Raw genomic sequence first — 25,245 nt, forward strand, 5'->3', positions numbered from 1 at the left:
CCAGGGAAATGAACTACTATGCCCATGGGAAAAACAAAGCTTAATTCTGCCTTATTCTAGACATGTAAACTCCCATCCCCTGAGAAAATCTTTTTCTACCAGCAAGGGATGTCTTACAGGTGAGTAGATATGATAATAATTTCCAGGATCACGATCTCACTCATAACAGACTTGCTGCCAGATTCTGGCAATCAGTCAGGAAACCAAATGTCAGGGCCTCAGGACCTCACTGTCTCTGGGGGCTTCGATTCCAGAGGAAGGGGCTCCAAGTGTAGGTTCAAGCACCCGGGCTAGGGAGGCTGTTTTTAGGACCGAAGCAGTTATGTGGACAGCTTCATAAATTAGTATGTGGTTAATTTCATGGCTCCAATGTACATGTTAGCAATTCAGTATGTCTTTTTACCATTTTCTGTGCCTCGGCTTCCCTGTGTGTGTGGAATGGTAAGAGTGGTACCTGGCTCACAGGACTGTTACACGGATCAAGAGTCTTACGTACAAAGCATTAGAACCATGCCCAGCACAGAGTAAGCGCTATGTGTTTCTTAAATAATGTTAAATAAATAAATGGATCTGAGCACATCCATTTATATATTTTACAGGTGAAATCTTAATTTTTTTTCAGGATTCCAAGTCATTTAAATATCATGTAATTTGTACACTTGTGGGTACAAAAAAATATGCTGCAGGAAGATTACAGTATTTCCTTATGACAAAATTTGAAATCCCATTGAAAATGCATAAATTTGACTAGAATGGTCCTATGGTCTTTTGCATTTTATAAACAAATAGGTTAAAAGTTCTTTAGGTCCACCATGTTTTTCTTTTCATTATTACTGGTGTTGGCCCATAAGCCTATCCGGCAAGAATAATGCAGTGATCAGATTTTTCTTTCTCCTTTTTTTAAAAAAAGTTTTCCTTTCCCCCCCGACTTAATTTCTTTTCTGAGTTTGGAAATGAGGGGTCATTGCGGAGGGTGCCCTGGGCATCTTCCCCACTCTAAAGATTTCCTCGGTCTGAGTTTCTAGGCGAGTAGGAGTATCCTCAGCTCAAACCCCGTCTTCAAGTATCAATTTAAAGCATTAAAAAGAGAGAGAGAGCATTTGTGCTGAGAGATTTCATGCAACCCCAAGGAGAGAGACTGGAATGCTGAGAATGTAACAGGGAGAGGACTTGGAAGAAAAACACATGAATTGAAATACTGCTTTCCAATCTAAAAGTTGTTTTTCATGTCTCATTTTGGCATTAATTTTTAGTATCATACTATTTCCTGGAAACAGTTTTTTATTGTTTATTGTTTTTTTGTTTTTGTTTTTGTAATAGCTATTCTTTAAGACTTTCGTTTCTCTTTCTTGCAGGCTGTTTTACGAAATAGACTTTGTGCAGAAGAGACGGAGACAAAGATGGGCCATTTCCAGCCATCATGGAACGCCCCCTCCCCCACTCCCTGCTCAGAACCCTCACTATAGCCTATCCTCCCAGGCCCAGGAGGACATGGGGAGAGGGGACGGGACAGAAGCGGGAACATGATCCAAGCATTCAGGTGAAACTGAAACTACAGTTTTGCCCTACAGAGACAATATTTAAAAGTTTAAGTTCCTTAATACCAAAATGTGGGGCAGTTACGGTGAGAATCCCACGGGCTTCCATGCATTGAGCCAGAGGTCTAACCAATATCACATCATGGTTTCCAGGCAAAAATTAAAACCGAGGTCCAAATTTCTGACCTCAGGTGAATGTTTACCATAGAACCTGACTGGGGACTATTTCCCATACAGCTAACACACTCAGAGACAGTTCTTCTTTCTAGCAATCAGGCTGTCCATCTGTCTGTCCATCCATCCATTCATACAGTCTTTTTATTAAGGTGCAGCATAACTGCCAAAGAAATGTGAAAAGCCAAGAGCTAAGATTGATAGAAACGAGTTACATATTTTATATTTTTGAGTTCAAAGCCAATGGTTCTGTTGTAAATTCATCTTCACTGATTTATTTTATTTTTTTTTTTTTAATTTATTTGACAGAGATCACAAGTAGGCAGAGAAGCAGGCAGAGAGAGAGGAGGAAGCAGGCTCCCTGCCGAGCAGAGAACCCGATGCGGGACTCGATCCCAGGACCCTGAGATCATGACCTGAGCCGAAGACAGAGGCTTTAACCCACTGAGCCACCCAGGCCCCCCTTCACTGATTTTTTTTTAAATCACTATTCAAAATAGTCTCTTTTCCATAGAGGTGGTATGGTACAGTCCGTGAGTTTTATAGCTGTGAATCTCAGGTCCAGCTACTTAACTTTTCCAAGCCTTGGTTCCTTATCTATAAACAGGGACAATTATATAACTCTCAAGGATAAATTTTTTTATATCATGTCAATGTCTGGCAATAAGTGTGGCTCTTTTGAACCCTTTTTTTGTTTCACTTCAATGAAGATATTTTTATACTTAGCCATAAAAGGGTATGAGATCTCGCTGTGTGCGATAAGATGGGTGAACCTGGAAGATATTATGCTAGTGAAATAAGTCAGACAGAAAGACAAAAACCGTGTGATTTCACTTACATGTGGAATCAAAAACAAAACAAAAAGCAGAAACAAATCCATAAATATAGAGAACTGATGACTGCCAGAGGGGAAAGGGGATGGGCAGAATGGGTAAAAGGGAGTGGGAGATACAGGCTTCCAGTTATGGATTAAAAGGCTAAGCATAGGGGTGCCTGGGTGGCTCAGTAGGTTAAGCATCTGCCTTCAGCTCAGGTCATGATCCCAGGGTCCTGGGATCCAGCCCTACATCGGGCTCCCTGCTCAGCAGAGAGTCTGCCTCTCCCTCCCTCTCCATCTGCTTCACCCCCCCTCCACCCCAACTCCCCCCACCAACTCATGCTCTCTCTCAAATAAACAAAATCTTTAAAAAAAAGGCACAGCACAGGGACTACTGTTGATGGTACTTTGATTGTGTTGTGTGGGGACAGACGGCAGCTACACCTGTGGCGAGCACAGCACAATGTTAGATAGACCTGTTGAATCACGCTGTACACTTGAAACTAAAGTAATATTGTGTCAACTACACTTCAATTTTAGAAAACTTCAACGTTTTTAAACCCACATTTAATTTTCAGAAGCCATGATTTAAACTTTTCTCTACACTTGGGTGCCCTATCCATCTAGCTGCTTGACTTCGGTTAACGTCCAAAATAGACTCACATGCATAGATCATTCACTTACAAACGAAATAGATTCAAAGAGCTTACTTATGTTGACAACTGTAACCATTTTTTTGGAATTGTGCCTGCCCCTAAAAAAAAACCCTGATTTTCACAGCACTGTAAAAGATGTCACGTTTTCCTTTTTTTCTTGAAGAGGGATTCAGACTCTCCTAACAGCCTCAACTAAAGATCCCTTCTGTGAAAAGAGTTAGCCAAGTCAGGTGGTGCCTGAATGAATCAAGGAATGACCTCAGTGAAGGAAAAGTCGGATTTTATTTAAGGAGGTTCATCAAGTGTTCTTCCCTATTTAACCACGAAACCCATCTCATCGCAGAAGCAGAAGCAAGGGTTGGGGGTGGGCTTCCACAACCAGAGCAAATGCGTCCAGGTGGTGGGAAGCAGCCTCGCGTCCCCGGGGTCCTGCTGGCTCAGCTGAATGTGAGTCCGCTCTGCTGTTGGTGTGTCCAGGTCTCTGTTTCCTCCTGACTCGCTTTCACTGGCCCCTTTTCCTGGTATCTGTCCTGCCGGCGGTCAGGACTGCGGGCTCTGACTGTCGGTTAGAATTTGACACCCTCGCTCCTTATTCTATGGTGACATTATCCTTAATTTTTTCAGGCAACTCTGTGTCCACATAAGATCCGCTCCCGCCTGCCAAGCTTGATCTCAGAGTGAAAAAACATACTCTCAGTTGTGAGGAAACCTGAAGGCCTAGGAGATTTTGTGTAATTTATAGAGCCCCCAAATCACATGTATAAGCCCATATTCTAAAATGTGGTTCTCTTTAGTTTATAATAGAATCAGAAAGTTTCTCTGCTGTGTATTGAAGTGTAGGGTTTTTTTCCCCCTCTCATAAAAGGTGTGTTTGTCACATGCAGCTACCAGGTAGCGAAAGCTTGGAGATGTCTAGAATGACACTGCATTTAATTGTGCCTGTGCTTGCGTGCATATGTCGTGTGTGTGTGTGTGTGTGTGTGTGTGTGTGTGTGTGTGTGTGTGTTTGTGTTGTTCAGGTGGCTTAATATGAAGCCAAGATGTCTGGTCCTACATTAATCTTCAGGAGTGATGATTTTAATTTTGTAGTGCAGAAATAAAGCCAAATAAATAGGCAAAAAGTAAACCCATAACAATGGCTTTAACTTAACTAATCCACTCCATCTTTGACAGCAATTTGAGATAAAAAATGGTCCAGAGGACAAAGTACATAATTAATGATGAGAAAAATGATTCCTTCAAGTCCCATAAAAAAGAGTTCTCCCTGCCGTAATCATTTGTCCCGAGTTTTATTCACGTAAAAGCGATGGTTACTTCTTGCTTCTGTCCCCTTCATTCCAGTACTGCTCCGTCTGCATTTCGGTGAGTCGGGAAAGTGTGCGCTGAAATGCAAAGATTTCCTCTTCTCCAGTAAACATAGAGAGTCCTTCTGCTGAGTCCTGGTTACCAAAACACAAACAAAAAAAACCCAAACAAACAAAAAACAAAGTCAAAAACAAACAAACGAACAAACCCAGCACCAATTAAAACCACCACAAATAAAAATTTACAGAACTAAGTACAGGCTTAAAACAACATTTTAGGTTTACCTTTTTAGGTTGGGATTATAAAAGGTTCTGTATTGTCACATACAATCTCTTAAATTAGACTAGAGATTCAACTACTTTAAACCAATCACCAATAGACAGAACATATCAGCAGGGAGAAAACAACAGGCAAAACAAGTGATGCTGAACCAATGCCCCAAAATCCAAATACGAAGATTTCTGAATGAAGAAAGGTTTTGAAGGACGAAAATTTCCTGCAAGACCTAAAGGAAGGACAATGTCAGACAGAAAACGAATTCTTTCTCCAAAAATGGCCAGCAGAAATAAGTAACACCAACAAACAGAGGTTCGGGCAAGTTAGGAAGAGGCTGACAGGCTCCTCTGGAGCGCCCCGGGCTGGGCCACATTCCCGACAGGTGGCCCTGAGGCCAAGCCCCCGCAGAGCCTTTTCTGCACTGGCGGGCAGGGAGGTCTGTGGGCCTGGAGATCCGGCCTGTGAGTCCACTTTGGGAAGGCAGAGCTGTCCCGGGTCTTGAGCTACTTAACTAAGGTTAAGTTTGGGGATCTCTCTGTGAGGAGAAAGAGAAAACTTCTGGACTCCTTAGTCCGTGCCTTCTGGGCTCACCCACTGCAAAGCCCCAGAACCCTGCGGTCACGAGCCCTCAGTTCCTCGTGTAATGTTAGCCCTGCATGCAGAGCTTGCTTGGCCCTCTTTCTGAACCCTGATCCTAGGGAGAAAACTTGAAGAACCAATGATTTAAGGAACTTTAGAAATGGAAAAGATAAGGCCCCTCGAGTATATCTTTTCAAATAGTAAAAGACATTACTAGGATAGATGTATTGCTTTTAAAGAGACCACCAGCATATGGGTTTATAAGCAACTCTTTATTTCTACACATAGGTTTAAGTAGTCTTATTTGGAAAGTTCACTTCTTAAATGAGTTATAGGCCTCATTTCCCCCAAACTCCTAAGAATGCGTAACTTCTACTCAGGTCAATAAGGAACCGTTTCCTCATTCCAAATGAGGAAATCACCTCTGGGGTTGGAAGAATGGGGCTCCCCCTCCTTCTGGAGGTAAGTGTTTACGGACAGCTTTAAAATTCTGACTAATATTTCAACTGTTGAGAAATATACCCTGTAATGTTCAGATAGAAGGAGGAAATGTAAAATCACTTCCACTTGGCCTCGGGCAAATCACCAGACCCCAAACTCCCGGAGAAACAGGCCAGATTGGCTTGTTCTCCACAGCGTGTCCCTAGAGCCCCGCACCACAGGTGCTCCTGAAATGTTTACAGAATGGGGCTGGCAGATGAATAATGGATTTCTCTGTAAACCAAGGGCCTTGCCAGGCACTTCACTAAACTGAAGTAGCCCGCCCCCATGCTTGGACACTGTATCTTGTGCTCTACAAATCCAGTAGACATGAAGAGTATCTAGAAAAGGCACATAGTGTAGCAGAACGAGCCCAGAACCAGACACGGGTGACCTGGTGTCCAGCTCTGGCCTGCCATTAGTCATCAGTGTGACGATAGGCCCACCGGTCCTCCTCTCTGGGCTGTGTTTTCGTTACATGCAAAAACGGAGCACGAAGATCTCTTCTACCCTAAGACTATATGCTTTACATTTAGTGATACTGAGAAGTCTGCTCTATTGGCTTTAGGAGGAAGCAGCAAATCAATGGTTAAATATATACTGTGTTCCTTCTTCAAAATGTAGCCACGTATAAAACCAAAAACAATGAGGCTGTTTTATAATAAAAAGAGATCATGTGATATTGCCTACCTGGCTCAGCCCCAAATCATCCATCAGGATTCTGCTTTGCTCCAACTCGCTGTCATGATGTTGATGCAAAAACAAGCTTCCTATAGGGGTCGCTGCGGAGCAGATGACGCGCACCTGGAAGAGGAAGATGCCTGAAAGGTGGCGCTCCTTACATTTCACACCTTGAAGGCAGGAACAAATCCCTCACAAAATAACATTTGTTTGCCATCACAGGGTGCTAAGTTTGTGTCTCTTTAATGGGATATTTTTAAACTGCAGAGTGCTTTTCGAAAGATTTCCACACAGCTTGTAACAACCTATAGAGTAGGGAGCAATAGTTTTATTGGGTGACTTGAGGCCTGGAGAGGTCTCACTCAGCTCATAGTGCCAGCTCAGGTCTCCCAGTTCGAAGTCCGGTGGTCTTTCCATTACGCCCTGGGGCGGCCATTTACACCCGGCTGTCTGGGGCCTGTGCGGGCGGGGAGGACCTTCCGTGCACTTGTGCATAGGTGAGTGGTAAGTTCAACACCATCACTACTCTCATTAGACCCTGACTGTCTAGAACCCACATTTGTATCAGCATCGTACCAAGACATTCTTCAAAAAGACTAAGCTTGACATGAATATTTCTTGATTACCCAGTGTTTGAGTGAGTGTGCACATGTGACCATATATTGGAAACAGCTTTTCTATCTTTATAAATTTTATGTCCACCAGTTTAAATACAAACATACTCTTCTTGTTGTTTAACAAGTTCTGAATTTGTTTTCAGGATTCACAGCTACCCTTTAAACATCATTATTTAAACAATGATGCCAAGACCTTAAAATAATGTATGACATTTGGGAATTGTTTTTCCGTATCTGGATGGCCTTCTACCCTCTCCTGGACATTACTTTTAATCACAAATGACCCTATTTTCATTATTTAGATATGAATACCCTGATTGCACAAATTTCCATGAATACAGTCCAGACTAATGTCTGTTTGATGCTCCCAATTTCTGAAATAAGATCACTGCAACTATTCTTTAAACAAAGAACATAAACTCTAAATGTGTGATGTAGTTAAAGCAAATGTTAGGAGAGCAGTTCTGGCTCTCCGCCACATTGCATAGAACTCTTCCTTCCCATTAACTAAGAAGTGAAACGGTGGGTGTGAAACAGGACGAGGGGATGGGACAGAGGGCTGGGGACCATATGTTGTCTTTGAGGTATTCCTAGCTGAAATGTAGATGAGAGTTTTATCAATTCTCCTACTCTAAGAACCACCTACTAATGCCCCCTCTACCACTTTTTCTTGAAGCATTAGCCCTCTAAAAACAGACGGCCACCTCCAGGCTCACTCCTTTCATTCCGGACCCCACATGGTTATTTCAGAGCGGCGTCTGGTCAGTGACAGGACCTGAACTCCGAGCTCTGGTGTTCTCAGCTTCCTGCCTCTCCTGCCTCCCTGAGCCCATGTACGCCAGCCCTCTGGGAGTGTGTGTGTGGCCCATCTGGATGTCCCTCACTATGGCAGACTCCTCTCAGCAATGTACCTGAGCCAAGGTAGGTGCCCTCCACGCTCAGGCCTGCCCCAGGGCCTTTGCTGCAAAGGCCCCTCCCCCTGCCTTGGAGTTTAGGCATCACTTCTCAGCACTTGTAAGAAGCAGTTGAGGAGCTTGCGAACATGCAGGTTTTCAGGTCCATCCCCTAGGATCAGGGTTCATTTACTGGACTGGGTGTGGAGTAGGCTCTGGAACGTGGATCTTAAGTAGCCCGGGGGACTCTGATGTAGGCCATCCTCAGCAGGACTTCCCTAGGTCCATCCCCAGCGCCCCCAGAGATCAGCCTACTCTCCCCCGGATCCTCACGGCACCATACTCCTCTCTCGATCCCTCCAAGAGACCAGCTCTCAGGGGTGACTTCACATTTAGTTCTGTGGATATCTGATGACTGCTTCTCTGACACCAGACTGTAAGTTCTATGAAGGCAGGCACCAGATCTGGTTTTGCCTGTCATTGAGCTTCTAACATTTAGCACTGCACTTGGCATGAGAAAGGTTGTTGAATGAATGAATAAAAGAAACATTAAAATTTCACCTCTTCCTCCCAGTGGATTCTGGTACTTTCCTCCTCCCCTCAAAATCCCTTCAATTTTAGAATCACTGCTCTATCTATTTCTGTACAATAAGGAGAAATATTGTATTTACTAGTAATATATTTAACTCTATGGATATTTAACTCTATTTTGAAGTCATACTTATGCTTTTACTATAAATATGTATTTACAGATATATATATATATATATATACACATATGTATATAAATATATGAGTTTATTATTTGACACTGAGGAGACAGTGAGAGAGGGAATACAATCGGGGGAGTGGGAAAGGGAGAAGCAGGCTTCCCACTGAGCAGAGAGCCGGAGGCGGGTCTCAATCCCAGGACTCTGGGATCATGACCTGAGCCAAAGGCTGATGCTTAACAACTGAGCCACCCAGGCGCCCTATAGATATATTTTTAAAAAGATCTATTTATTTATGAGAGAGAGAGCCTGAGCATGGCAGGGAGGGGTACAGGGAGAGGGAGGATCTCAAGCAGACTCCTTGTTGAGCGTGGTGTCCGACGAGGGTGCTCGATCTCTTGACCCCAAGATCATGACCTGAACTGAAACCAAGAATTGGGTCCTCAAATGACTGAGCCACCCAGGCGCCCCAAAGATACAGACTATTTATAGGGGCTCACCTTCATGGGACGTGCCTTACGTGCTCATTTAATCCTTGCAACAATCATACGGAATAAGAACTATTATTCCCCCCTTTTCTTCTATAGAAGGCAACTGTGGCTCGAGAGATTAAGGTGGTCCTTGAGGTGGACAGCCTGGCTTAAAGCCAATTCTTTAATCAGTAGGTTGTACTGCATCTGATGAATGGACACGGGCTCATGGCTTAAACAAACAAACAAGATGATGCAAGGCTAGTTATGAGGGTTTCTGGGTCACAAGGAGAGAGAGTTCCAATAGTGAGGAGGGTCCCTCATCATTCATTCATTTGTTCATTCATTATTTTTTCATTATTTATTCAAGCAACTCGTGAACTAACTGAGCACTCGATCTAGGTAAGGCATTCTGCTATACATCACCAAGCGTGCTCATTGTCATTCTCGTCTATGATGGCATTGTTAACATCGCAGTGTCTTCTGATGGAAGCCTGACAATCCCACTACTTTTACTGCTATCACTGATATTATGTATATAGCCTTTGGCTTGTGCCAAGAGTTGCTCTGAGTGCTTTTCATGGATTAGCTTATCTTGCCCTCAACAACTCTCAGAAGTAAATACTATTATCCCCCAATTTGTAGATGAGGGCACTGAGGCACAGAGAATAAACCAGGATTCCAGTCCAGGCCATCCGACTTGTTTAGTCTTGAGAAAAATGCACTACATCCTTACCTTGAAATCATAGAAGTTATCAATGAGAGTGATGAATCTTCGAGCCTGCGTCCTCTTGGCCAGCGTAAATTGGGGAATGTTTCGTAAGAATACTGTATCGAAATTCTTTGACAGTTCCAGATAGTCACTGGCTCCAAGTGGCTGTAATTAAAATGAAAATGAAGACTAGAAAACTGAATCCAAATCCAGCGGCCCTGAATTTGAAAACACCTCTTTTTCTGGTCATGGTGTGATCTAGGCGGCAGCTTTGGCATGGCTTGACCAAACGGAGCAGTGTTTTCACTGTGGGCTTAGGAGGGTGTCTACCGTCATTTTCTACAGTGATGTAGAAAAGGGGCAAGAGAGAAGACAAGAGTGTGGTGGTTAGTGAAAGAGTAACTCGAGCCACCCCAGCCTTCCATTTTTAAATTTCTATGACATAACTGTAAACGTGCCCCAACAAATCCTTCCTATGACTCCACTGCAAGCTGTCACTGCTGCTAAACGGGCCATCTTATCATGGTGTGCCAACTCTTCTGTCGCCATTTTGAAATAAAGACTATCTTTCAGTGCGAAATCATCAGAAAATCTCTCTCATTTAATTTGAAATAGAGTTGTTCAGGTGCAGTGTCGTGAACGTAGCTAACTTCTGTAGGAAATACTGGACGGGTTAATGACCGGGGCAGTCAGAGGCCTGGAGCACAATTTGGTGCAGACTGTTCCCTCTTACTGTGAGGAGGGTACAACACTCAAGGTTCACAAAATTATCCACAAAGGAGCCACCTACGATATAAGGCACTTATTCCCAAAACATGACTTTAACTCATGAAATTTATGAAAACTATCAGCAAACATTCTTTGGGGTTAGGAACATTCCCAGCAAGCATTACCTGTCTTTTTAAGTTGCACGTGGATGAGTGTTTCTGGCCCTTGCTACAGCGTGGATGAGACCGGGGCCTGAGTGGGCCAGGAGCTACTCTGAGGTACTCCTGGAAGCTCCTGCATCACCAGGACCCATCCCTGGGACACAGACGGCTGAGCCCCCTCAATTTCTGGCAGAATCCGTCAACACTGCTCCCTGTCCAGAAATGTCTCCCTCACTGGGGGAGTCATTTGCATCAAAACTTCTTCCAGAAATGCAGATTTGGCTATGTTCTTGGGAGAATGAGGGATTTGTGAGGAGGGAAGACCGTCATCCCCACTGCAGAGCCCAACCAATGAAGCCTACACTCCCCTAACAGGTAGCGGAAACAAGTCACAGTCAGGAAAAGAGACTTCTCGTGGAGGTGTGCAGAGGCCAGAGTAAATCAGAGTCAAACTCTGGGGAAGTGGTTCCCTCGAGGGAGAGCAGCTCTACGAAGGCTGCAGAAATTACAAGACCCTGGCAAAGGGGCAGGAAACAGGAGAGAGCACAAAGAACGACCCAGCTCCTTTGGAAATCTACTTAGAAAGGTCCCTTCCCCCCATCTCCTCTCACCAACTAGGTAACAAATGGGGCCAGAAGAGGGGACCCTTGCTTTCCCATGTCCCTCCCCTGGCTGGGTAGCCTTTACCTCCATTTTACCTCCAGCCATTTCCCATTTCCCTCCAGGCTGGCCTTGCCTGAGACTCCCCTACTCACTGGGCCACACAGGAACTGGAGTGTGGGGTTTGGGGTTTGTCTGTTTAACCTGGGCTCTCTTAGGAGAGAACCCTGCTGTTAAGCCTGTTAGGGACCAGGAGTGAATCCTCAGTCTGTTACTTATTAATGGTATACCTTCGGCAAGTCACATCATCTTTCTCTTCCTTTAGTCTTCCTATCTATAAAATGGGAGTTTGATTCTCGCTCACAGGATTGTGACGATTCCACAAAAGAATACGTATAAAGCCTTTAGCACAGTGCCTAGGGCACACATTAGCACTCAGATCACTTTAGCTGCTTTTTATTTCGATTAGTTTGAGCCCAAACGATTAGGCTCAATAATGATAAGCTGAAGATGTTCTCAATAGGACCGGTTAGTTATGTTCCACCACTGACCCCATCCAAAATCCTAAATTAGTCTTTGTGCGTCTGCCAGACCTCAGGGTCAGAGCAGGGACCATCAGAGACTGTGGGATCCCACATAAAGAAGACAATTCCCTACAGCGGGGGTAAGGCCACATACGGCCTCTTTGGGGAAACAGCAAAACTCCTACAACAAGACACGCAGGTTCTGAGGGTTACACGTACCACTTTTCTTGAGATCAGTCAGGATTTAGTGTCTCATGTTTTGTAAATCATAAAGTATATGTACAAAAAGGTAACAGCTCATCTCAGGTCTATAGTTATGTATAATTAAATTTGTTCTTTATGCACGGATGTGATTTCTATCAGGATAACTACATTCCCAAGGAAAATCATCATCAGAGGGGCCCTGAAGTGCCTAGGGCAACTGGAAATCAGGATTCTGCCCACTCAGCTCTTTTTACAAATTATATACCTTTGTCAGAAGGTTCTGCATTTGCCGTTATATTAGCAAATGTCCCCTTCGCTCACATCCCTAAAACAATTATGTGCTCATTCACGGAAAGAAAATTAAGCTTTATGTACTTATCTATCTCCTTTAAAAACAACGGTGATGGGGGCAATGAGGGGTTACTGTTTCCAGTGGATCCCGAGTTTCACTTTGGGATGCAGAGAGTTTTAGAAATGGACAATAGTGATGGTTGCACAACAATGTGAAGGTACTTAATGCCACTGAACTGTACCCTTAAAAATGGTTAAAATGGGAAATTTTACATTGTTTTGTTTTACCACCACAAGAGAAAAAAGGTCATTAACATTAAGAAATGTTATTTGTTGCCAAAGAAATCCCAATTTAGGCTACAAAAGGATAACAATATTACTTTTTTCTTTAAAAACATAAGAAGAATGGGGGTGCCTGGGTGGCACACTCAGTTAAGCATCTAACTCTTGGTTTTGGCTCAGTCATGATCTCAAGGTCATGAGATCGAGCCCCTCCTAGGGCTCTGTGCTCAGCAAGGAGTTTGTTTATGACTCTCCCTCTGCCCCATGCCCCCTGGAATAACTAAATCTTTTTTTTTTAAATGGGAAGAATGAAATATATTAATTGAAGAAAGACGTCTTTTCCCCCAAGGAAATCAGCTCCAATACGACTAATATTAATTTAAAATACAAAGCTTTAGAAGGTATCTAAAAGAGTGTCTTCTTATATGGCTTTGATGGTGAAGTATCCAAGAATCAACAAACTTTCAGGATTGATTTTTGTGAGAGATTGGGGGTTTTCTTTATTACTCAGAAATGCTATTTTTCATTACATAAATAAGTCAAACTGTGTGGGGCAAAACCATGTTAAGATGCTTTGGAATCATTGGTCTGCCCCTTCCAGTCCTGTGACCTTAAGCAATCCCTCTGAACCTCCATTTCCTCATCTGTAAATGGGGGATCATGGCAGGACGTATCTCAGGTTTGTCCTGATCTCACAGTACTGACCGCATGTAAGATCTTTTAATAGTGGCCATCGCACAGTAAGTGCTCCATAAATGCTATTTACGGAGTTCCAGTGAAAAGCAAATGAAATGATATATGCATGGTACCTATTTGGCATACATCAGACAGATACTTAATATATAGTAGCTATATTCTTTATTAACTAATCAAATAACCTAGTTCTGAGCTGATGAGGTCACGCAGCCTACACAAGTGACCAATTCGGCTAACTCCAGTCTGCTCCGCCTTTGTATTCAGCAGATAAAAGCTGCTTCCTCTGGTCCTTCCTGCTGTCTCCGTCCACCAAGATATCTGTCATCCAGGTGCCTTAGCCCACTGAGCTACCCAGGCACCCCTCAGGGACATTTAAAAAAGAAAATAAAACATAAGTCTGAACATGTAGTTTCTCCTTTATAGTCTGACAAAAGCATAAAAGATGTCATATTTGGGGTAAAATTTGATTTCAGTTATACAGTAGGCTCAACTGATGCTTCTTCATGCTGGGGCGGTGAGAGAGAGAGTGGGGAGGAGGTGAAAGACAGCATCCCCCAGTAGCTCACGTTTAGCTCTTGCAGTCAAGCACCAGAGTTCCCCAGATCAAAGGCTCAGTGATGGTAAAATCCATGTCACAGCCCAGATTGATACACTCCCATTTACATCATGTCTTAACTTGAGCAAATTTTCTCCATGCAAGCTTGATTCTTGTTCACATAAGATGGTAACTATCAAAAATTTCTCTTCAAGTTTTCTTCAGATCATACTTAAAAAATTTTATTATCATGTTCCTTTCAGGGGCAGCAACTTCTTGCTAGACACATCTCCAAAGACAAAGGAACCAAAAGTAAAATGAACCTATTGGGACTTCATCAAGATAAGAAGCTTTTGCACAGCAAAGGAAACAGTCAACACAACTAAAGACAACCCACAGAATGGGAGAAGATGTTTGCAAAGGACATATCAGATAAAGACCTATAAAGAATTTATCAAACTCAACACCCAAAACCCAAATAATCCGGTCAAGAAATGGGCAGAAACGATGAACAGACAATTCTCCAAAGAAGACATACAAATGTCCAACAGACACACGAAAAAATGCCCCACATCTCCTGGAGTCAGGGAAATACAAACCCAAACCACAATGAGATACCACCTCACACCAGTCAGAATGGCTAAAATTAGTAAGTCAGGAAACGACAGGTGTTAGCAAGGATGCGGAGAAAGGGGAACCCTCCTACACTGTTGGTGGGAATGCAAGCTGGTGCAGCCACTCTGGAAAACAGTATAGAGGTTCCTTGAGAAGTTAAAAACAGAACTACCCTATGACCCAACAATTGCACTACTAGGTATTTCTCTCAAAGACACAAATGTAGTGTTCTGAAGGGGCACCTGTGGCCCAGTGTTTATAGCAGCAAAGTCCACAATAGCCAAACTAAGAGTCCAGATGTCCATTGACAGGGGAAGGAATAAAGAAGATGTGATATATACACACACACACACACACACACACACACACACACGTATATATATATATATGTATACATACACACATACACACACAATGGAATATTACTCAGCCATTAGAAAGGATGAAATTTTACTATTTACATCAACATGAATGGAACTGGAGGGTATTATGCTGAGTGAACTAAGTCAGAGAAGGAAAATTATATGGTTTTACTCCTTATATGTGGAATATAAGAAACAGCACAGAGGATCACAGGAGAAGGGAGGGAAAACTGAATGGGAAGAAATCAGAGAGGAGACAAACCATGAGAGACTCTCAACACAGGAAACAAACTGAGGGTTGTTGGAGGGGAGGTGGAGAGGGGATGGGGTCCTGGGTGATGGGCATTAAGGGGGGCACATGATGTGATGAGCACTCAGTGTTATACGCAACTGGTGAATTACTGAACTCTACATCTGAAGCTAATGATGTACTGTATGTTGGCTAACTTTATTATCATTAAAAATTATTAATCAGGAACTGCACTAAGCCACTTCAAATCAAAGCTGATTTTTAAAAAGTTATGCTCACGGAGCCAACTTTTCTCATTAAATTTGAAGAGATTTTATTTAAAAGTTTGTTCAAATTCAGTATTTGCTATATTTAATGTATCTTTGTAAGTTTATTTTTCTTCTGATTATATCATAGAAATTTGGTTAATGTTTTCATCAAAACACATAGGTGCTGACAAATTACCTTATCTAGTTCTATGTGCCACCCAAATGGTATGTTGCCACAGGACTACTGATCCCCCTTTCCCCAGTATTCAGTATTTAAATGTGTGTGGGGGCATTGAAGTGCATTAAGTTAAAAATTCTCTAAAAAATTATGATAATTTTAAACCTATTTAAAATATTTTTGGAAAAATGAAGAATGCCTATGTGCGGTCGTCTGATTATAATAATGGCTCCAATTGTTTTGGCCTCCTTGTCTACACTCTTTGGATTGTGACTTTCCATCTCTCCCATTAAGGCATGACATCTCCCTAGCTCTTCAGTCTGGGCTGGACTTGTAATTCATCATGGTCAACAGAATGAGGCAAAAGTCACAATTTCCCAGTTCTGAGCTTAGGTCTCAAGAAGCTTTGCCTGCTTCTGCTGTTTTGCAACACAATACACAAATGAAAAATATAGTCAAGCTCCCTGGCACCCAGAGAAAGACAAAACAAGAATGATGTGTCATTCTTCATATAGCAATTTTGCAAAGAAAAATAAGTCATTACTACTCGATGCTGGCAAGTAGGTAATGAGACACCCATTGCTGCTAAAAAAGTAAATTAGCTTAGTTGTTCCAAAAGAAATTTGTTGGATTGTATGAAAGAGCCCTGAAAGAAGTCATAACCTTGGCCCAGCTGTTATGTTCCTAGAAATCAATCTGTAGTTAACGATCAGAAATTCAACCAAAGGCAATAGACAGGATTATTTATAACTATGCAAACCAAAACAACTTTAAAATATAACACCAGAGGAATGACTCAATAAATTATGGCACACTGATATAATGGAATATATTACCAATATAGAACAACGTTTCTGAAACGTTTTATGACATGGAAACATGCTTACAATAAAAGTGAAAAAAAGCATAATTCAAAATTATATTCGTACTAAGGTACCTATTTTGCTCTAAATAGATATGTAGGAAAAGGGCCAAGTAAATATGTAAAAATGCTAACAATCGTTATCTCTAATTGGTCTGAGTGATAGACTTAGAGGACTGTATTTTATAATTTATCACCTTTGTTTTTTAGATTTTTCTGTATTTTTCAAAAGGGAGAGAAACAAAACCTATTATGACAAAAGAGTAAAAACAGAATGATGTGGCAAGACAATGTCGAAGATCTTTACTGAGTCCAAACTATACTCTTTGTTTTTGTTTTTCAGCTCTCTGATTCCCTGCATCTCCCCTAACAAGGAAGAGTCACCACTATACGTGCATATACTGAAGAGCTCAAGGTGCTCCAAATCTATTCCAAGTTGCCCTTGCCACTCTCATTCACTCCACTGTCCAAGACGGGGAGTCCCGGAAGGGTCAGTACTCTCTCGTTCACCTGAGTGTCCGTAGCAACTAGCCGAAGGGGGAACGGGATCTTGCACGATACAAGGCTAGTGAATAAGCGAACACATTATCACAATCTCTTCTTCAGAATCAATGCTAACCCCTGACTGCTTAAAAAGGTTTGCAGTAAATCTTGCAAGAACTTGGCAAACCACAAAGACCCGTTTCTCCACTCTTTCGACCTAACATACCGCCGAATTGCACACACAGGGTATCTATAGCAGTTGTAAGTCTTTATACTTTCATTTGCGTTAGTCGATCCTCTTCCGTAAGTAAACCAGAGCACGAGACACCTTCTGAAACCGTAATTAGTATTGTAAATTTCTGCATTGTGTCCGATGAATAATTAACGCACGTGACTATTTTCGAGTACGAATGCCACTTCAGTTGGTAGCATCCTTCAGTACGTAATTCTAGCTCAAAATTCAAGGAGCGTTATCTAATGCAGATTCTTCTTATGATAGATAATGATGACATTCTCCGTCTTTCTACCTGAGCGATTAAAAAGTTTAATAGTCTTTGATGTGGCTGGTTATCTGAATAATTTTCTAAACAGAAACAATTAAAACCCACTTATTTGATGCTTTGTGCATTCTCGACTATTGTTTCCAGCTCTTTGTTTCTGGGGAAACCTGATGAAAACTTAAAGAACTTTAAATCTATAATGAGTTTGCAAAGAGCGTTTGTTTTCCTTAATTACCGGGAGTATACAGCTGGATTACACGTAGCACAGTTCCTCTAACAAACTTTGAGGAATAAAGAGCTTGCCTGCTGTCTTCTTTCTCCTGCATGAGAACCGGCACAGCTGTCCGCTGAGGTTTGACCCTGGTGCCGGGAGTGGGGATTTTCTCAAAGCCACGCCAGTGTGAAATGCACGAGCCTCACCGTCGGGCTGCCTTCTGCCCTGCAAGGAGCGGTTGATCCACTCCAGCACACACGAATGAGCTGTCAGCTCGAGTTTCTTTTTTCTCTGCCCGGCTAATGCTTGTTCTGCCACCATTATTTCAGCTCAAGTAGGATGATTATTATTTCAAGCGCTGTCTAGATGATATTGTCCTCAGGGTTACTCTTTATAGACTCCGCTTTATAAATTCCTCATAGTGTCACCCTGATAACTCCTCATTAAACAAGTATGTGTGGCATCTTGCTTTGTGTACACAGAAATGACAATACGTCGTATCTTAAAGAGAAGTACTTTTTAATAGGAAAAAAAAAAGCACTTTAATGGAATTAGGGTGAAGGCGTTCTTTTCAAAACAAACTAAGAATATCGTATGAATTTGTTAAAACAACTAGGTGCATCAAATCAATAAAGATAATAATTGGAAAAACAACGCAGTGAAATGTGTGTATTTGTAGAGTACAGAATTTCCCAAGATTGGTAATATGGCCCCTTACTATGAGAAATCTCATTACTATGAAGTCTGTAACATCCAACCGGGAAATAGCTCACCATTCCAGAAAATACTATCATTTCTTACACACATTCTACTCTAGAAGGTGTTCTCTGGTGGGCTGAGGCAAAGTTTTACTGCTCTTAACTTACAGAGTCTCAATGGTAGGAGGCTAGTTCTACCCAAAACTACCAGATCTTTACTAAACTCCTGTCCCCTTGATGGCCAAATACAGTACTCTTTGTGGGGGTGGGGGGAGTGTCGCATTTTTAACAGAGTTTGTAGAAACAATGATTAAACAACAACAACAAAAAGTCAATGTGGCAAACCAGAGGCAACTGTACTCCTTCCTCACCCTGACTTGACTAGCTTTGTGTATGTAATAAATCTCCAAATTCTGGAGATTCCAGAACTGACAACTTTCTTAAAACACAAACCACATCAAATCAGATCTATTAAGCGCCTGCTATATATCAGAAGCACTGTGCTGGGTTTATCCCTAGGAATACTTCCAGTTCATTTGGGAAAAAGAAACCCCAACAACTGGCACAAAGACATCTGATTTATTGTCTATAGCACAGAAAGCCAAAATGTAAAGTGTGGAGATAAGTTAAAAACACACCATTAGAGGGGTGCCTGGGTGGCTCAGTGGGTTAAAGCCTCTGCCTTCAGCTCAGGTCATGAGCCCAGGGTCCTGGGATTGAGTCCCGCATCGGGCTCTCTGCTTAGCGGGGGAGCCTGCTTCCTCCTCTCTCTGCCTGCTTCTCTGCCTACTTGTGATCTCTGTCTGTCAAATAAATAAATAAAATCTTAAAAAAAAAAAAACCACCATTAGAAGAACATGAAGAAGTAGGAAATCGTTCACATCATCATTATTACTAACAAGCGTCACTGAATGTAAGCGCCAATACGGCTCCAAGGAAATGACAAAAAAAACTACAAAAGCGTCTCCAGGAGATGACAGGAATTACTGACGTGGACCATTCTAACCACTGGGACTGAGTAAACCAGACTGTAACTTGTTAAGGAGGAGCTGGCGTCTGACTAGGATGGAGTCCTCACTTGTTTAACAGACATGGAAAACTTCAGGGGACTCAAGAGTTGCTTCTTGGGGAAGTGGGATAGGCTGGGATCAACCATGCCAAAGGAATGAACAACAGCAAATAAATTAGTATGCCTTAGATCCCTTCCCTCAGAAAAACCCTAAATGCTTCTGGAATTAGAAAGTCTTACCCAAGTATTTTATCCATTTGTTTTCAATTTAACTATAGTGAGGGATGGTGAGAAAGCAGCCTAGAGTCTATGAGGAACAGGCCTGCTTCTTTGGTTTTTAAGGCTGAGGGAAATGACCTCACAGCCTCCCTCACGGACCTTGGCTATCCTCATTCTAGAACCTGGCTTCCCCATAAGATTATTCAACCTGGCTAGACTCTCCTACTAGTTTTCTCCTACTAGTATCTAGGATCTCTGAATTAAGATAACAAGAGGTTTATGCTTAAGATCTTTTCAAAAAGTTTTATTTTTCTTAGTAATCTCACAACCCCAAGATCTTACATGAGTCTCGAACTCACAACCCCAAGATCAAGAGTCACGTGCTCCACCGACTGAGCCCGCCAGGTGACCTTAAGCTTTAGATTTTGTAAGAAGCCATGGGCACACTTTGGATTAAGGGGTGTTATTTCTTGTGGCTTCTAAAATTTGTTTAGCTTCAAGCCAACCCTAGGAAAACCAGGGTCTAGAAAAATGGGAACTAAACAAGTTAGTTGAACAATGTGTTATATGGAACATTTAGCATAAGAAGAGAACCCATATTCTTCATATCTAGGAACACAGATAGCATGAGGCTTTTCAAAAACATTCTATATACAAATGTATGTGAGTATGTTATAACTATTTCATTGGTTAGTTTTTTTAAAGGAGTTTTTGGTTAGAAGGAATTTAATGTGATCCTCTATTGATAATTAACCATATATAATTAACCCATTCAAGTCATACAGAATGACAAAAAAGTTACTTCAGCTGCACAAACAGCTAGTTCTTTGAAAGGACTAATCTAGATATTAGCAATCTAGCAGACACTGAAAAAAATATTGCTGGGGAAGAAAAATAGCCCAACTATTACTAGAATTATTTTACAAACTCATTTATTAAAACAATGCTGTAACAACCGCCTTCTAATTTCCCACTGGCAAAAAATATTTTATTAGCTAGTATAAAATGGAAATTTAAAACTTAAACATTATTATTAATGCCTCAGACATTATAATATCTGATTGTACAGACTACAGAAGGAAATCAATGTATGTGGCCAAGGCTGAAATATGTTTCCATCCTGTTGTCTATTTTTGAATATAATGATTTTAATAAGAATGTACACAGTAATGGCGAAGTAATTAGTAAAAACACGATTCTACCAAATTCACTGAAATCAGTAGCTGAAGACTACCATCATCAAGCCATCCTGAGCATCCCCTCGGTAGAGGGCAGTATTTGCTACATCTCTGTTGGAGGAAACCGTGTTATAAATTTGCCTGGTTTTGAGATCCAGGAGAAACGTGAAAGATTACTCCAAAAGGCTGTTCTACACCTTCGCTACTGGTCCTACGTGTGCCTATGAAAAAAAAGATCCATCCACGCAAACTTCTTCTTTTGGAAATCAAAGCGAAGAGGCATATAAAGTAACAACACACTATAAAGCAAGACGCAGCTTTAGAATACCAAGTAATTCAATTTAAATTTGAGGATGATCACTTCTGAACATGTTAAAGTCTTAGAAATGCAGAGATTTTGTTTTTGTTTTGCTCTTCCTCGAGAGAGTTCATTGGGTCTCCCCAGTCCTCTTAGATCTGGATATTGAAAAAGCCTAATCAGAGCTGGGGAAAAAATGGCTATAAAGAATTATTCTTCCTCCCACTCTTCTGCTTTCCAAATCATGGACATACTTGGTGAAAAATGCTAATTCATATTCTAAAGATATTAAAAAGTTAATCAGAGCAAGGTTGAATGCTTCTCTGTGCTTCTGGATACAAAAAGGCCTGAATCCTTCAAACTGAGTAGACCAAGAGAATCTTTCACTCCACCTTCTTACCAAAAAGACAACCTTGAATTATCTGCTGCCCAAAGTTTTATACAACATTCATGAGAGGCTTGAACATGAGTCTATCCAATCTCTATAAGCATTTATCCAGTCTCTAAATGACCTCCGGATCAAGCCTGATAATTAATAGAAAAGTTTACTCAGGAAGTGCTTTTTTAACCTCTATAGCACTAGTTTCATTGAAAAGTGCTTTTTCATTATGCCCCCCAGGTTGATTACGAGAATCTGTGCCATACACACTTGCATTGGCAGCAGGGATAACGCTGAGAAAACCGTCTGCTGGCGTCTTTCAGAAGTCCCTCTATGCAAGGTCCAAGTTTCAGAAAGAACCTTACTTCTGATTTTCTGTCTTTGAACTTACTGAACGTCTTTCTCCCTATTTGACTGAGAGAAGGCTGAGAGCTGATATAACCGCTCAATTTGAGAACCTTGTAGGAGTTTATGACATATATTAATATATACTAACTTTTTCTTTCAACTTGTTCTCTATTTTCTCTTTGCCCTACTTTCAAAAAATCTACATAATTCTATTTGTGGGTGTATATGTGTATCTATAGTACTTTTTGGAACCAAGGTATAAATAAATACATGCCTGCATTATTCTTTTTCTATTTCTTTTCTTTCTTTCTTTTTTTTTTAGAAGGGAGAAGAGGCAGAGGGAGAGGGAGAGAGACAATCTTAAGCAGGCTCCATGCCCAGCATGGAGCTCGACACCGGATTTGATCTCACAACCCTGAGATCATGACTGGAGCCAAAAATCATGAGCTGGATGCTTAAATGACTGAGCCACATAGGCACCCCTCGTTTTCTATTTCTTTTTAAATCTTATTTTGTTTTTAGTCTGCTTTTAAATAGGAAGTAAAGGGACATAAAATGTAAGAACTTCAGATACTAAACAGCAATACCTCTTCTAAGTTTGTTAGTTAACTAACTTAAACTCTCTTTTATGTGGAATCTAAAAAACAAACAACACCAAACTCACAGAATAAAAGAACAGATTTGTGGTTACCAGAGGTGGGGAGCTGGGAGGAGAGGAAATGGAGGAGGGTGGTCAGAAGGTACGAATTTTCAGTTATGAGACAAATACTCTTCTTTTTTATCTATGCGAGACAATGGATGTTCACTAAACCTACGGTGGTAATCATTTCACAATCCGTGTAAATCAAACCATCATACTGTACACCTTCAACCTTAAAATGGTGACATACGTCAATTATTTCGCAATAACCCGGGGAAAAGGTATGCAGGATAATTTTTTATCTCCATGTAAATGTAAATAATTTATATTTTATAGTTTTTCCATGTATATCAAGGCTGGAAAACAGTTACATTAAGTTATTAAGAGCAGAGGCCTATTACATAGGTCTACAAAGTAACCTCCAAGTCCTAAGATGCTACCAATCTAGTAAATTACTTCCATTTTTAAAAATTCAAGGAGGTGCCTGGGTGGCTCAGTAGGTTAAGCATCTGCCTTTGGCTCAGGTCATGATCTTGGGGTCCTGGGATCGAGCCCCGCATTGGGCTCCCTGCTCATTGTGGAGCTTGCTTTTCCCTCTCCTCCCTGCTTGTGAATGCTGTCTCTCTTTTTCTCTCAAATAAATAAATAAAATCTTTTTAAGAATTCTTCAAGAAAATGGTGGGAAATTTTAGCTGTTTCTAATGTAACTTTGATTCAGCTGTACTAGGATCCTGACTCTGTTTCCTTCCACTAAATCCCACAATAAGATTTTCCAATCCCATCCACACTGCTCATCTCTTCCATTTTCAATGTTAGTTCAGGTGATTTCATTGACTCCTTTCAACTTCAAACTAATACATCTCTATAGACGACTTCCAGATCTGGATCTTCAGTCTTAGATTCCCAGTTGTTTGTAAGTCCCCTTCTCCGACCTCAGATATCTGTTAAGGGTCCTGCCATCCCTCTGGTCATCCAAACTGAAAACATTAGAGCCCTAGGTGGCTCATCCTTGGCCCTGAGACCTCTCTATACCCAATCTTACAGATTTCCCTCATGTTCACCTTGTTCTTTCCAATATATCATGTATACCTGTTTTAGGGGGCAATTGGGACAGAGAGTCTGTCTCTGTTTGCCAAGCCAAGGACCCTGGTGAGAGGGCAACATCCATCTAGAGGAAGGGCCACACAAAGGCATGATGTGATCAACTTAACTCCACGCCCATCTTGGGGAGCTTTATCTAGTGCACACAAAGCCTCCATCTATGGTAGCAATGCCAATCTTACACAGCTCTGTCAGATTATCCAACATAGATCTGTTAAAAAATAATGACATTTGTTTTAGGCTGATGAAGTTTCTAATTTAAACTCTATTTATCACCTGATATGCAAACCGCTTTGTACTGACTTCAATCCATCTATCCTGAGTGCATACCACTCTCCTACATACAATCTAAATTCCACCCATGACCCTTAAAGTCTCTGGAAAAAGAATCTGGATTGTTGGGTGTTTTTTCCTTTGAGGAGTTTAATGATGGTATTGCACTGTTTTCAGGTGTTCATTAGCAGCCTTTAATCATACTAGTGTTTCCATGGTTGCATCTTCGGTTTTCAACAGAATGACTATGATGTGCATAGGAGTGATTTTCTTTCTATCTTTTAGGGATTGGTTGAGCTTCTGGGATCTGTATATTTATATCTTATCTTAGATTTGGAAAAACTTCAGCCATTATTTCTCCAAAAATATTTTCTACCCCATTTTCTCTTTTCCTTCTAGGGCTCCAATGATACAGCTTGATTTTTGATATGGTTTCTTATGCCATGAGGCTTTGCTTTATTTTTTTTTCCTCTGTTTTTCAGATTGTTGCATAATTTCTATTGATCTATATTGAAGTTCACTGACTCTCCTGTTTTCTGCACTTTGGTATTAAGTACATACAATAAACTTCAAAATTTTTAGGCTTAGAATTCTCAACTTTTAGTTTTAGAATTTCCATTTGGTTCTTTTTTATGGTTTTAATTTCTCTGCTAACACTTCCTATTTGTTTATTCATTATCAGCGTATTTTCCTTTATATCCTTGAGTATAGCTATAAAAGTTACTTTGAAATACTTCTCTCATTCCATCAGCTGTATAATTTAAGGTCAGTTTCTGTTATCATTCATTTCTCTTTTAAAAGTGGATCAGATTTTCCTGTGTCTGCATACATCTAGCAATTTTAGATTATATTCTAGATATTGTGAATGATATACTGTTGGAGACTTGGAATTCTTTTATATTATTCCACCAAACTATATTGATTTTTCTGTTCCTATTTCAGCAGGTAATTAACTTGGCGGATCTCAAACTCCAAACTCTGTCTCCTCTGTGACAGGCGGTAACTGAAAACTCTTCAGTATTCTTAGTCTTAGCTGCACATGTGTAGTTCACAGGTCAGCCCACAATTTGGGTAGTCTCTGTGAAGAGTTTTGGGCTCTTCCTTCATGGTTCTCTCCTTTCCACCATTTTCTTATTTTCCAGCTGCTATAGTCACTCTCTCCTCATTCCTCAGGCTAGGAATATTGCAGGTTTCTACGAAGTTTTAGATGTTCCGTATGAGAACAACTATGATCTGTCCTCTGGCAAAGAACTATGAGGGTAAGAAATTCACTAGCATCAATCCTTTCTTCCAGTGTGGCCTGTGCTCCACTTTTCCCCTGCTTTTGGTTGCTCAACAGTGCCTTCCAGAGTTATTTCTTAGATTTTGCCCAGAGTTACAGTTATGATCTAAAGATGGGTTGGGAACACCTCAGTGGCTCAGCCAGTTAAGCATCCAACTCTTGATCTCAGTTCAGGTCTTGATATCAGGGTCATGAGTTC

The 25,245-nt window shown here is 41.3% G+C and overlaps 1 protein-coding gene across 2 annotated transcripts in view; it reads right to left on the reverse strand.

The window, feature by feature from the left end:
- Positions 1-3,448: 3,448 nt before the first annotated feature.
- The window catches only part of AFG1L (AFG1 like ATPase), a 218,417-nt gene continuing 196,620 nt past the window's right edge, over positions 3,449-25,245 (reverse strand). Inside the window, exons 11-13 of one of the 2 annotated variants that reach the window (XM_080807282.1) lie at positions 9,933-10,073; positions 6,516-6,629; positions 3,449-4,624 (exon numbers count right to left, since the gene is read on the reverse strand). In XM_080807282.1, coding sequence (XP_080663408.1) covers positions 4,496-4,624; positions 6,516-6,629; positions 9,933-10,073 — 384 coding nt within the window. In that variant the 3' untranslated portion in view covers positions 3,449-4,495. Of the gene's footprint in view, positions 4,625-6,515; positions 6,630-9,096; positions 9,149-9,932; positions 10,074-25,245 lie in introns of those variants that run through there. The other variant, XM_080807283.1, reaches the window with a different exon arrangement.

The sequence above is a fragment of the Martes martes genome (genome assembly GCF_963455335.1).
Source record: "Martes martes genome assembly, chromosome: 6".
NCBI classification, from domain to species: Eukaryota; Metazoa; Chordata; class Mammalia; order Carnivora; family Mustelidae; genus Martes; species Martes martes.